Here is a 12,939-nt window from a genome sequence, read left to right on the forward strand (position 1 = left end):
GACCAGACACATTGGCCACCGACCAGTGGGAACCTGGAACCCGTACAATTGCATAGAAATTTAAACTTAAATTCAAAATCGTAAACAACTTTAATACATGTGACTGATAAAAATTATGGTTAACTTCTACCAGATGCGTAAAAGTGTAATGACATGTCGCAGAAAGCAGAAAGGTTTAAATAAAGATTGTAGATTGTCAAGCAGATTTGATTATATAAAATATCCTTTATTATTATTATTATTATTATTATTATTATTATTATTATTATTATTATTATTATTGTTGTAGTAAAAGGAGTATAACTCGTATTAGTATTAGTCGTAGTAGTGGTATGTTGTAGTATATACTCCAGGCGCTAGTTGGCGATAGAGAGCAGTTGGACAGACCGGAAGTTCCCCCGGAAGAACCGGAAAAAGTTGAGTATTTTGATTCCGTGGTGGCGTATTGCTGTAAGAAACATGGCCTCCAGAGAAGATTAAACTACACAATAGTAATTTACTCAAATGTTTTTAACGGTTTTTTCCAGGTCACTTAGCGCATTTTCCTGACATTATGCCAACGACGAATAGGAAGAAGCAAGAGGGCAAAGACACAGCGGTAAGAAACTATAAACTATACCATAAACAATACTGTAAACGATCAACACCCAGTGTTGCGGCCCATTTATGTGAATGTACTGAAGTCATTCAAATGCATTTCCTTTTTTTTACATTATACGTTGTATAATACTACGTTTATGTGTTGTACCGATACATACATTGTGTATGAACTGTATGTGCTGCTACTCGTGTTTGTATTTTATTGTATTTTACGTATTCGTGTGTTTTTACTGCCGTTTTGGTGCTCTACTGCTGCTGGGGCCTAAATCTATCTATCTATCTATTCATCCATCCATCCATCTATCCATGTATCCTTCTATCTATCTATCTATCTATCTATCTGTCTATCTATCTATCTAATTTATCTAATCTATCTATCTAGATAGATTTGATAATCTATCTATCTATCTATCTATCTATCTATCTATCTATCTATCTATCTACAGTATCTATCTATCTATCTATCCATCTATCCATCTATCTAGATAGATTAGATAATCTATCTATCTATCTATCTATCTACAGTATTTATCTATCTATCTATCTATCCATCTATCCATCTATCTAGATAGATTAGATAATCTATCTATCTATCTATCTATCTACAGTATTTATCTATCTATCTATCTATCCATCTATCCATCTATCTAGATAGATTAGATAATCTATCTATCTATCTATCTATCTACAGTATCTATCTATCTATCTATCTATCTATCCATCCATCTACAGTATCTATCTATCTATCTATCTATCTATCCATCCATCTATCTAGATAGATTAGATTATCTATCTATCTGGATAGATAGATAGAGTAGATAATCTATCTATATATCTATCTATATCTATAAGTATATATCTATAAGTATATCTATAAGTAAATGAAATTCTCTGCACACAATAAATTTGACTGAACTGTTACGCTTTGTGTTTGTTGTAATGCAGGTGCAGGGAACCAATGACAGCAGTGTGGTCAGTAAAGCATCTGCAGCAGCTCAAGGCTACTTTAAAGACACATTCATCCAGCACTTTGTCTGTAAAGTGGTCAGGAGAGCGCCGCTCATCAACAGGTCAGAGCAGTCGACTATATGGACTCAATGAACAGCAGTGCTGCCTGTCAGTGATGAGTTAATGATTTAAAATTGTAAATATTTTCCGTTTCAGAGGTTATTATGTCCGCTGGAGAGCTGTGGACCATTGTGTGAGGAGGTTCCTGCAGGTGACTGAGAGCTGTCCCAAAAGACAGGTAAGTTTCCACCATTACTGTGCCATTTATAAAAATGTGGACTATACATTACACTTGAATCTAATGCACTGTTTTCCTCCTCTTACAGATTTTGTCTCTTGGTGCAGGTTTTGACTCATTATATTTCCGCCTGCATGCAGAAAAAGCCCTAACTGAAACTGTAGTGTTCGAGGTGGATTTTCCAGATGTGGCCCGGCGTAAAGCTTTGTTGATTATGCATAATAATACGTTAAGGGGGATGTTAGATGAGCATTTACCACCCTCTGCAGGTTTGCCACATTTTTACCTAATCTAGAATGGAAATGAAACAGAATTTGTCTTCAGGAAAAGCCAATTTGACCAAATTTTGTTTGTGTTGTTGCAGGAGCTTCGCATCTGTGGAGTAGTCAGTACCGTCTCTTGGGGTTGGACATCCGAGAAGAATCTCAAGTGAAAGAGGCTCTGAGTTCAGCTGGTTTGGACTGGGAATCTCCTACTCTTATTCTCTCTGAAGTGGTTCTCACCTACATGGAGACAAATTGGTAAAAACAACAAAGAAACAGAAACTATTCATGTATTAAGAATTTACCTGATAAATGTTTGCTTTAATGCCTCTCTCAGGTCAGACAAGGTCATCAAATGGGCGGCAAAGCTTTTTCCTCAGTCGCTTTTCGTCTTGTATGAGCAGATCCATCCGTGTGATCCCTTCGGTCTGATCATGCAGGAACATTTTCGCAAACTAAATTCCACCCTTCACGCCCTGCGGCAGTATCCAGACGCGGCTGCACAGAGACGCAGGTTCCTGGAAAAGGTTAGTCTCAGCAATTGGTAAACAGCCAACGAACTCACCTCTTTGTTAATGTGAGTGTTTGTGTTTACAGGGCTGGGATCAGTGTGTGTGTCTGGACATAAATGATTTCTTTTTCGGGCTGGTTCCTGAGGAGGAGCGGAGAAGAATTGAATCCTTGGAGCCTTTTGATGAGTATGAGGTGAAATAAAAAAAAACAAAATAATGACAACTATCATATTTGCTGCCACAAAATTGTTCTGATAAGATTCTGACCATTTTGTTTCCAAGTAGTTAAAGGCTACATTTCTGATGAGCTCTTCATTTTGAGTTAAACGTTGAAAGCTAAAAGTGCCACAACACACATTTGATTTAGCTAATATATAATTTATATTAGGGCTCTGCCATCTAAGGCACCTCACAATTCGATTTTTCTAAGATAATTTTTTATCTTTAGTAGGGATGTAACAAAACACCCAACTTGTGATACGATATGATTTTTTTAGTTTACAATATAATTTTATCACGATTTTTGTAAAACAAAATGAGTTCCAGACAAATTTTGACCAAATGCAATGACCCTTTATTTGCAACTGTCCAAAATACTGTTACCAACTGAAATGGTCTCGTGTACCTCGTAAACTGAAATTGTTATCTAAAATAACAGAATAAACATAAATTCACATTTCTTTACAGAGACACTGCACATCACCATTTATGTCCTCTAATGAAATGACTGATTGTTAATAGTCTGCCATCTAAGGCACCTCACAATTCGATTTTTCTAAGATAATTTTTTATCTTTAGTAGGGCTGTAACAAAACACTCAACTTGTGATACGATATGATTAGCATTTTTTTTAGTTCACAACATGATTCTATCACGATTTTTGTAAAACAAAATGAGTTCCAGACAAATTAGGACCAAATGCAATGACCCTTTATTTGCAACTGTCCAAAATACTGTTACCAACTGAAATGGTCTCGTGTACCTCGTAAACTGAAATTGTTATCTAAAATAACAGAATAAACATAAATTCACATTTCTTTACAGAGACACCATTTATGTCCTCTAATGAAATGTCAAACTGGTCTCGACTTTACCCCACTGATTGTTAATTTATTAAACGTCAAAAGAATGTAAAAACATTTTAAATGTTTCTGTGGAAGAAGTTCTTCCCACTTTCTGTTTGAACACCTGAATGTCACTTAGGCTATGTAGGAACCTTAGGTTTTGGTTTAATAGTGGGGTCACAACCAAGGTTTTTAGGCGCACACTGCCATCTAGTGTCCATTTTTTATATATTTGCGATCCTTTGTTACATCCTTATTTCTTAGTATCCATTAATTAAAATAACCAAACAAATTTACCTCCATTATCTTTTACATTTCATATTTTATTTTCACACTAATAAATAAATACAATTTGTGATTTTTTTTTTTTCTCCTACAGGAGTGGCATCAAAAATGCTCCCACTACTTTATCCTGACAGCATCTCGAGGTTCCTCCCTAGCTCAGGCTTTACTCTCTGCCCCTCCAGGTACACTTCATACCAAGTATAACTTTGGAAAGTTTATATTTAAAACTTTAGTCTGCATATTGACAGTTGTGTTCACAGCTGTGTGGGTTTTCTCTTTGTCAAGTGTCTGTGTCATCGCCTGTCATCCCGTCCTGGAGTCAGTCACTTCTGAGTGTGAAGACTGTATCAGTTTCTGTGGGCGGTCTGGGCATGGCGTCCACATCTGTGAGTCCAGGGCTGGTTCTGATCACAGGAGGTTGTAGCCGAGAAGGCAGAAGGTCGGCCAGTCAAGTCCTTTACAGAAGTCCTACTGGATGGAGATCCTGGAATGTGGAGCCATCAGCAGATGTAGGTCAGAGCAATCATAACTGCTTTTATTTTTTAACGTCACCTCCGTATTGTTGATGTCATTGAGGTGTTAGCTTTTAACTACCGATGGGTGGCAATGAAGACATACACTTAGAGTTTATGCTGTTGAAAAAAAAATCAAAATAGTCAGCATTTTGCTTAAAGTCTTTTTCTTGTTACGTTTCACCCAGTTGTTCTCAATTACTTTCTGTCATGCCCCCCCCCCTTGTGGACAGAAATGTTTTTACCCCCAGCCCACTCCGACTCACTCCCCCACGAATTTAAACACTATTGAGAACCTGATAACATGTATATATTTATCTGTACAAACCACTCTATGATTTGCTGCCACCTAGTGGCTGGAGGCTTGGTATCATTTAAGCATTACAGCAGTGTTACACTTATGACCAGCGTGCCATATTCCGATCAAAGCCCCTATCGCACCGGGTTAAAATCCACCGTTTTGTCAGACCAAATTGTAGAGGATAATAAAGAATTCAACAGCACACTATCTGTTGCTGTTTGCTGCAGATATTTCATTCGCCTACATTTCGTGCAGAGCTTAATTTGCAAAGTTGGAGGTCCCAGAATGCACAGAACGGTTAGTATTTTTCATTGTTATCCATCCAGGTAGCAGGTCCAACAGCTCAAATCCTGATTTTACGATATCTTATTATATGTTAGTTCCGACCTACGAAGAAAATCCGAGTCACGTCGGCATTAGGAACTGAACCCCTACGCACATCGAGGACCTCCTATATTTCACAAAAAGATCTAAACGTATCCCCGGGATCCCCGAAATCCCCAAATTCTACTTTTTATCAAGCACTAGGCAACACTGGAAAAATACAATTATTCACTACTATTACAAAACACATAATACATACATATTTTTTTCCCCAGGTGTCAGACTTTACCACACCGTCACATCCTGCCCTAGTGGAGGCGCTGTGGTCTTCGGAGGTCGCTCTTCTCCTCTCAACCCAATCAGAAGTGTGTTTAAAGTAAACCTGGACCTTTGCGATCTCTCCGAGAACGGAGACGCAGTTAAACTGTGTGTAGAGCAGATGCACTGTACAGGTGAAGAACCAACGCCGAGATGGAGACACACGGCTACAGTCGTCCAGCACGAAGGTGACATAAAAAACAGGTTTCCATCTCCCTTTTTCCTTGGTTTTTGACTTTGACTGATTGTCCCTCTGGTTTGCTTTCGATAGGTCAGGACTTCCTGTTTGTGTTTGGAGGAAAGAATGAGTCAAAGGCCGCCCTGGGCGACGCTCACTTTCTACGTCTTCAGCAGCAGCACTGGACTGAGGTTTGCACCTTCTCCATCTGTTTGATTAGTTCATATCTATGTTTTTAAAATCACCCAGTTTCATATTAATTAGAAACAGTTAATATTGTTCCAAACCCAGCATTTTACACTATCTACCTATCTATTCATCCATCCATCTATCCATCCGTCTTCATTTATTTAATCTATCTATCTAATGCACAGGACCAGGAACAATGTAGATTTCTACAGACATCAGAAGAAAATACTTAGCTGCTAAAATAACAAGATGTTTTCAGCAAATATTTTTCTGAGGTTTTCGGATCTGCATGTACAGTTACTTATTGACCTTCCTGACCTTAACCCGGAGCAATCTGAATTCATGTTGCCCCGTGTCAAAACAAAACACCCACCAAAAAAAAAACAGATGCCTTAGTAAAAATTTATTCAAATGTTACAATAAACCGGAAAGTCCAGAAAAAAAAAACTTTTCAATATAATAAACCTTCATAAATAAAGAAAACTCTAGTAACGTCCATGTTACTCTAACCTAGTATCATACACTAACATAACCTATCAAAATGACCCATATTATGTCATTACTTCAGTCATACTCAAAACAGCAGTAAACTCCTAAACTTACAGTTTTATGTGTTGATTAAAAATAAAATACTGCAGGAAATCTTTTTTTCATGTTTAACCTTTTATGAATACACTGTATTTGATTCATGCCACTTTAAGCCACCTTGACGACTGGGTGACTGATGAGACCACAGAAGAGAGAGCATTTCAAAATTGTAATAAAGATGCTCAAATTTTAAGTAAAAAAAAAAATTTTTTTTTCTGTATAGTTTGGTATATATTTGGTATATGTATGTAGTGGAGTTTGTCAAAGCCATTTGTCCAGCTTAGAGTTGGTCTTTTGGTGACATAACAGGATACTGTGTCCACTATAGTAAGGTGAAGTGTTTTCGTCCAGCCAACAGTTGACAACATCAAGGACAGATCTGTCGCCCAGGCTGAAACATCCTTGAAATGTCTTAATTTATCCTCAAAGTCTACTTGTTTTAATTTCGTTTCAAAAATGTACTTTCAGCATTTGCAGAACCTCTGTTGTACGGACAACATCCAGGACATTTTTATTTTTAAGAGTATTTATCTGTTGTTTTTCTCTCAGATTCAGACCAGTTTAATTTGACCAGTGTATCAGACGTTACTGCGGGCCGGTAATACCGCGGCATCGCTGAAGGATCATTACACCTTCAGAAAGAAACGTCTTTCAGACTTTATTCTGTTAGTATCAAGAGTCTGAATGACCTGTTGTTTCGAAACATTGACAGATTATCTTTAAATGGAAAAAAGTAAAGGGATACGACTGCATTTTGGAATGAAGTAAAAATGACCCTTAAATAATTGTAAATAGCTGGTAAATAGCTTTTAAGTTAAAAAAAAAATTAAAAATTGCTTAAGAACTACTGAAAGTTTTCCATTAAATAAAGTGAGTAAATAGAAAGGTTTATGAACACTTACTGTAATAGTCAGCCAAAAAAAATCCACCACTTAGTTAGCCAAAATGCTAACACTTCGATTAGCGTAACGAGAAAGCGAAAGTTATTGGTTCAGAAATCGGTTTAAAAAGTCGTGCTAAAAATTAGGATACTGTTGGATAAAATTGACCTTGAAATGATAAGAGTTTCCCAAAAGCACTTTTTCAAAGAGATCTTTATAGTTTCCCAAAAGCACTTTTTCAAAGAGGCTGCTAAAGAGAGATAGCTAAAATGCTAATCCCATAGCTTTCTCCCCAGTGCAAACATGGCTGACATGGTCAAACGATGACATGTTTTGTTTCTTGTCCCTCTGCGATCATTGAGAGAGTATCAACGTGGTGTGCTTTCGACGGTGAAATAATGAATGAACTCAAACCAGCCTACTCCTGAGTGGTGGAAGTTTCCACCTCCGTCACCCTCTGTGAGGAATCGCCACATATGTGTTCACAGCAGGAGCCGGTGGACTCTTCCTGCTTTTGCTTGTTCTTTTTTCTCCAACCAAAGACGTTACGAGATCGTTTCCCAACCTCCTCTCCGGAGTTGGTCACCTTCAGGTTCTTCAGAGCCTCCAGTACCTGTCGGTGGACGTCTTTATCCCCCTGGATGTTCTCGGTCAGGTGCTGTTTCCTTGTCATCTCCTTTTGCAGTGCATTCGAAAGACACTTGTTCTTCCTCCGCTCCGTCTGCAGGTAGCTGGTCAGCCTCTGCGTCAGAACGTGGAAGTGACGGCAGAGGTCTTCTTCGTTCTGCAGTTTGGTGGAGAGCTCAGCATTGGTTGTTTTCAGGTGTTCCAGGTCGTGGTGCAGGGCTTGGAAGTCGACGCACGACTGTTTCAGGGCCTCCAGTTCCTTTTGATGTGCGTACATCTGTTTCTGCAGCTGGTTCTGCAGTTCCAGCCTCCACCTTTTCTCCTGTTGCAACTGAGCTGCGTCCGACTCCCGCAGCTTCTCCAGAGAGTTGTTGTTCTGTATCTCCTTCTCCAGTCTGTTGGAGAGCCTGCCGTTTTCAGCCTCAAGATTGGCACAGATGTCCCTCTGGACACTGAGCTGGTGGTTAAGCAAAAAATTTGAAATCTTCAGGTTCTTTACTCTCTCATTCTGAACCTCCATCGCATCCCCACCTTGTCTGGACTCCTTCAATTTCTGCAAGTGTCTCACGTTCTGATGCGACGCCTGAACCTTTGGCTGCATCATTTGGATTTGCTCCTGCTGCAGCGCCGCGCTCATGTCATTCTCGCCCCTGTTTGATTGGCTCTTGTTCTTGACCTCTTTTTCCAGGACGACCGCCAGCCTCGTGACCTCGTTTCGGAGGCTCTCCAACACCTGACAAAGAGAGTTCTCCTTTGCGGAGCCTTCGTTGTGAAACCCCTTCAAATCAGAGCTCGGTGGCATTTTCCAGGAGGCCTCTTGGAGAGACTCCTTCTCTTTGGACCAAGACTCAATCTTTGTGGTCTCGGTCTCGAGCCTTGAAGACACCCTGGTGACTTCACTTTGGAGGCTCTCTGACATTTGATGGTCTCCAGGCTCCGAGTCAGGATTGCAGTTCTCCGTCTGGAATCTTCTCAGAAAAGCCTCTTTGTATTCCTGCAGCTCATCACCCAGCTGTAATTTCCAGGAACGCTCCTTCTGGAGCTCAAGGGTGAGCAGTTCCTTCTCCTTTGACAGCGACTCGATCTTCCTGGCCTCCAGCTCGGTGCAGGATCTGTCGGTTTGGTATCTCCGCCGCATGGCCTCTTTATACTCGAGCAGCTCGTGGTTCAGCTGCATCCTGAGGTTGTACTCCTTCTGAAGCTCTTTGCTGAGCGACTGCTTCTCTCTGGACAAAGCCTCCACGGCTTTGGTCTCCGTCTCCAACGTGGCGGACAGACGCGTCGTCATGTTTCGCAGCAGCCCGCAGGCCTCCCTCTCCTTCTCCAGCTGTCTGTTGAGCAGTAAGTTGTCCTGCCTCAGCTCCAGAAGTTCTCTCTGGAGAGCGTCTTTGGCAGCGTTGCTCTTTTGTTCCACCTCGCCCTGCAGCCGCAGGGCGTCCTTAAGAGTGTCCAGCTCGTCCTTCACCTTTATGCTCAGGGTCTGAATCCTCATCATCTTCTCTGTGGGATGCTCCAAGTTTTCTGACGTTGGCTGGTCATCAGCGAGACACTCCTGCTCGTCCCCGGTCTCGGTTTCCCAGGTCTGCGTCCACTTCGGTTCACCCATTAGGAATTCGATCTCAGTTGGCGGACACTCGTCCTCTAGATTCTCTACATCTATCTGGACAGGAAATTCCCTGGTCATCTTCAGTAGCTTTGGGTCCTTATGGTCGATTTTGAATTTGTCCATGTTGTAGTCTTTTATCACTTTGGTAAATGTTTTGGACTCGGTTTTCTCTGCGACGCTCATTGTTCTCTTTCATTCAGTTGTCTTTATTTGTTTGTGAAAATGTTCTTTATAAACTGTTATTAACACATACACTTTACTTTTAACTTCAAATATTTTTGAACTTTTTTAATGGCAGATGTACGTTCTTTCTGTCATTATTTGTTATTCCATTTCTTTGCTTTCTCTTCATTGCCAAACCATTTTCGGCTGTAATACACATACTATGTGGTACTGTGACGTCACCTTTCATCTCCATGTCTGACTTTGATGTTCCAATGACACCTTAGGTCAAACAGGTGAAACTCCGACCGTTCCTACTTTGGTTTCAGGAAAAATAGCTCTGTTTCTAAATCTAATGACGAGTGTTTGTTTCACAGATCCGAATAGAGGGCGCTGCTCCTGAGGCCCGCCACTCTCACTCAGCCTGTTCGTATCAGGGCCATGTGCTCGTGTTTGGAGGACTGGACAGCAGAGGGCAGCCTCTGGGGGACATGTTCTTGTTAAAGCCCACCGACAGAGGCTTCATGTGGGAGAGGGTAAAAACTCAGCCTCCTGCTGTTCCCAGGTCAGTGCTGTTCTGACGTCGGACCAGGAAAAACGAGACAAACCGCGAACTGACCCCGACATCTGTTCATGACCCGACATCTTTGTTTTCAGATATTCTCATTCTGCCCATGTGATTGAAGAGAAGCTGGTTGTGGTGGGCGGAGTCTGGCTGCACTCAGACAACGTTCCAGGTGTCACTGTCATCGACCTCGACACAGGGATCAGCATGGACTTCCAACTGGACTCGGTTCGTTCTTTTTTTTTTTTTCTACTTTGATATCCTCTTCACCTTATGAGAACAATATTGACCATGGTACTCTACATCAGGGGTGTCAAACATATGGCCATCGGGCCAAAACTGGCCCGTTGGGGGGGGTTTAATCCGGCCCACTTGATGATTTTTTGAAAGTAAAAAAAAATGGACAAACACTTCCTGTTCATGATATGTTTTGTGAAATTATATTTAATTAAATACAACATTGTTTAATATACATATTTATAGTTATGATTCTACCGGTCCGGCCCACTTGACATCTAATTAGGCTGTATGTGGCCCAAAATGAGTTTGACCCCCCTGCTGTACATGTTCACTTCATCTCACTACATGTGTATTTGGGTACTTTGAGCTATTTCTCAGCTTATTTCAGTTATCTTTTGACGAAATGTTTTTGCCAATAGTGTTTATATTTGGGCTATAATTTTCAGATGAGCTGTTAGGATAAGGGTTAGCTAAACGTCATTGCGTTTGGCTGAAACAAAAAAGAGCTACAGTTGGACAGTTGTACTTTATTATCTTAGACTTTTTACAAACCTTCAGCTGCTTTTGGTGAACATTCCAAACAAACTACCTCAGTACAGTAATAACAATTGTTTTTTTTCAAAAATTCACACAAATTGCCATTTTCAATTAGGGGTGGCTTGATACAAATCTTTCATGTCCGATACTAATACATCAGAAGAGTCTGACTTATGCCTGGGAGCCATAATGAAGGGCAAAACATTCCCAAAACAAACCCCCAACACAAACAAAAGAAAGTGAAAGTAGCGTAATCCAATGTATAGCGTACAGCCAGCCAACGTAAACAAAGCCGTCTTTCGCATATGGAGCTGCGTGACAATGTTTTCCGCTTCGCAACTAGTTTCCGTGCGAAATTAGTTTTAATGCTGTACGTCGGGATGGTAGAACAAGAATTTCTTATAACATTTTTGGAAAAATCGCGTAACCACCAAATGCCGCAAGTCGATTACTTCGTAATCGGAGGACACCCTGTAATTTCCTTTGTTGGTACCGAGGATTTATCACTGCAGACTTTTGGGAAAATCTCTTGACTTAACCTTATACGTGACATATCTTCCAAAGTCACGATAAAGCAGTACTTCTCAAATAGTGGGGCGGCCCCCCCCGGGCGGGGCACAGTGAGGTCTCAAATAGTGGGGCGGGGCACAGTGAGATGCTTGGACATAAGTGGACCACTGCTGTAATGCTTAAATGATAACAAGCCTCCAGTCACTAGGTGGCAGCAACCTATACAGTGGTTTGTACAGATAAACATATACATGTTATCAGGTTCTCAATAGTATTTCAATTTGCAGAGTTGTGGGTCAGAGGGAGGGTGTGAAAACATTTCTGCCCCCAAGGGGGGGGCATAACAGAAAACAATTGAAGATGAAATGTCAAGTGCACGTCGGGACTAACACTGAGGTTTTTTCCGTCTGCTCCACAGTCGGCAGTTCCTTGGCCTCTGATGCTTCACTCTTTCTGTTGTGAGCCGACAGACTCAGAGGAGCCTGAGCTGATCGTCATTGGTGGCGGAGGAAACTGTTTCTCCTTCGGGACACACTTCAACCTTCAGCCCGTCACCATGGCCCTCGGAGCTGCCCTGGGATAAAGTCTCTTCCCGTCTGGAGTCATTCTGGAATCTCCTGAAATATTTTTTTATCTTTTTTTTTTTTTGATACTTCATACTGTGGACAGATAGAGAGCAAAACAGATAATAAACAATTGGAAAACATAAAATCAGAAGATCTCTTTTTTTTTTTTTTTTTTTTTTTGGAGGAGACGGTTTATACCTATGTCTTTTCCACCTCTTACACAGATTAATGTTGTTTTTGTTTCTTGTGTAAATAACTCTAACGCTCTAACTGTACCAGACCAGGGATCTCACAGTAATTTGGAGTATCCCTTATTCTCCACAAAGTTCTAGTTTCCATGATGGACAAATAATCAGGATGCAGCATTTGTGAAATTCTGGGCTGATACCGATGTCTAAAATAACAACTTTTTCTTTTTGTTGTTGTAGTGAAATATTTTGAATGTCTTTCAGCTCTTCGTCACACTATCCTTGAATGAGCACAAATTCAATCAGACAAATTTATGAAACAAAAACAAACTGTAATCAGGAAGGTATCGGTCCACCAATGTTATCCGCCCGATATTAGCATATTTTGTAATATCTGTAAGAATAGATAAAGAAGATGCTGTTATCCAAAGCGACTTACAAGAAGAGGATTAACAATTAGGAATATGGTTCCTCTGGGAATCAGTGTCTAAAAATGGTTCAATGAATCAAGTTTTCATCCTCCGAAACATACTTGAATGACGTTGTATACAAAGAAAGATGATTTTCAATAAAGTTTTGTTTTCTATAATACAACACGTGCCAGTGTTTTCAGGATCATTACCAGGTAAGAAGACATCTTTTTCCTTTCATGGGAGCATGTTTTGGGGCATAAACTT

General features: G+C 40.4%; 2 protein-coding genes across 3 annotated transcripts; one reads left to right on the plus strand and one right to left on the minus strand.

Annotated features, from left to right (window-relative positions):
- Positions 1-397: 397 nt before the first annotated feature.
- Positions 398-12,918, plus strand: lcmt2 (leucine carboxyl methyltransferase 2). Of its 2 annotated transcripts, none has more exons than XM_017040136.2 (15): positions 398-416; positions 528-598; positions 1,546-1,670; positions 1,765-1,846; positions 1,935-2,115; positions 2,211-2,367; positions 2,447-2,636; positions 2,707-2,814; positions 4,065-4,152; positions 4,256-4,483; positions 5,383-5,613; positions 5,697-5,794; positions 10,034-10,221; positions 10,314-10,449; positions 11,927-12,918. In XM_017040136.2, the coding sequence occupies exons 2-15, from the start codon at positions 554-556 to the stop codon at positions 12,089-12,091; spliced, it is 2,022 nt and encodes a 673-aa protein (XP_016895625.1). In that variant the 5' UTR covers positions 398-416; positions 528-553; the 3' UTR covers positions 12,092-12,918. The 2 variants fall into 2 exon arrangements, with proteins under 2 accessions (XP_016895625.1, XP_016895624.1); XM_017040135.2 differs by lacking the exon at positions 398-416 and adding an exon at positions 433-450.
- Positions 7,531-10,035, minus strand: LOC103391559 (restin homolog). Its single transcript, XM_017040137.2, has one exon. The coding sequence runs from the start codon at positions 9,675-9,677 to the stop codon at positions 7,680-7,682; it is 1,998 nt and encodes a 665-aa protein (XP_016895626.1). The 5' UTR covers positions 9,678-10,035; the 3' UTR covers positions 7,531-7,679.
- Positions 12,919-12,939: the final 21 nt, after the last annotated feature.

Source organism: Cynoglossus semilaevis, chromosome 16 (genome assembly GCF_000523025.1).
Source record: "Cynoglossus semilaevis isolate Cse_v1.0 chromosome 16, Cse_v1.0, whole genome shotgun sequence".
Classification (NCBI taxonomy): Eukaryota; Metazoa; Chordata; class Actinopteri; order Pleuronectiformes; family Cynoglossidae; genus Cynoglossus; species Cynoglossus semilaevis.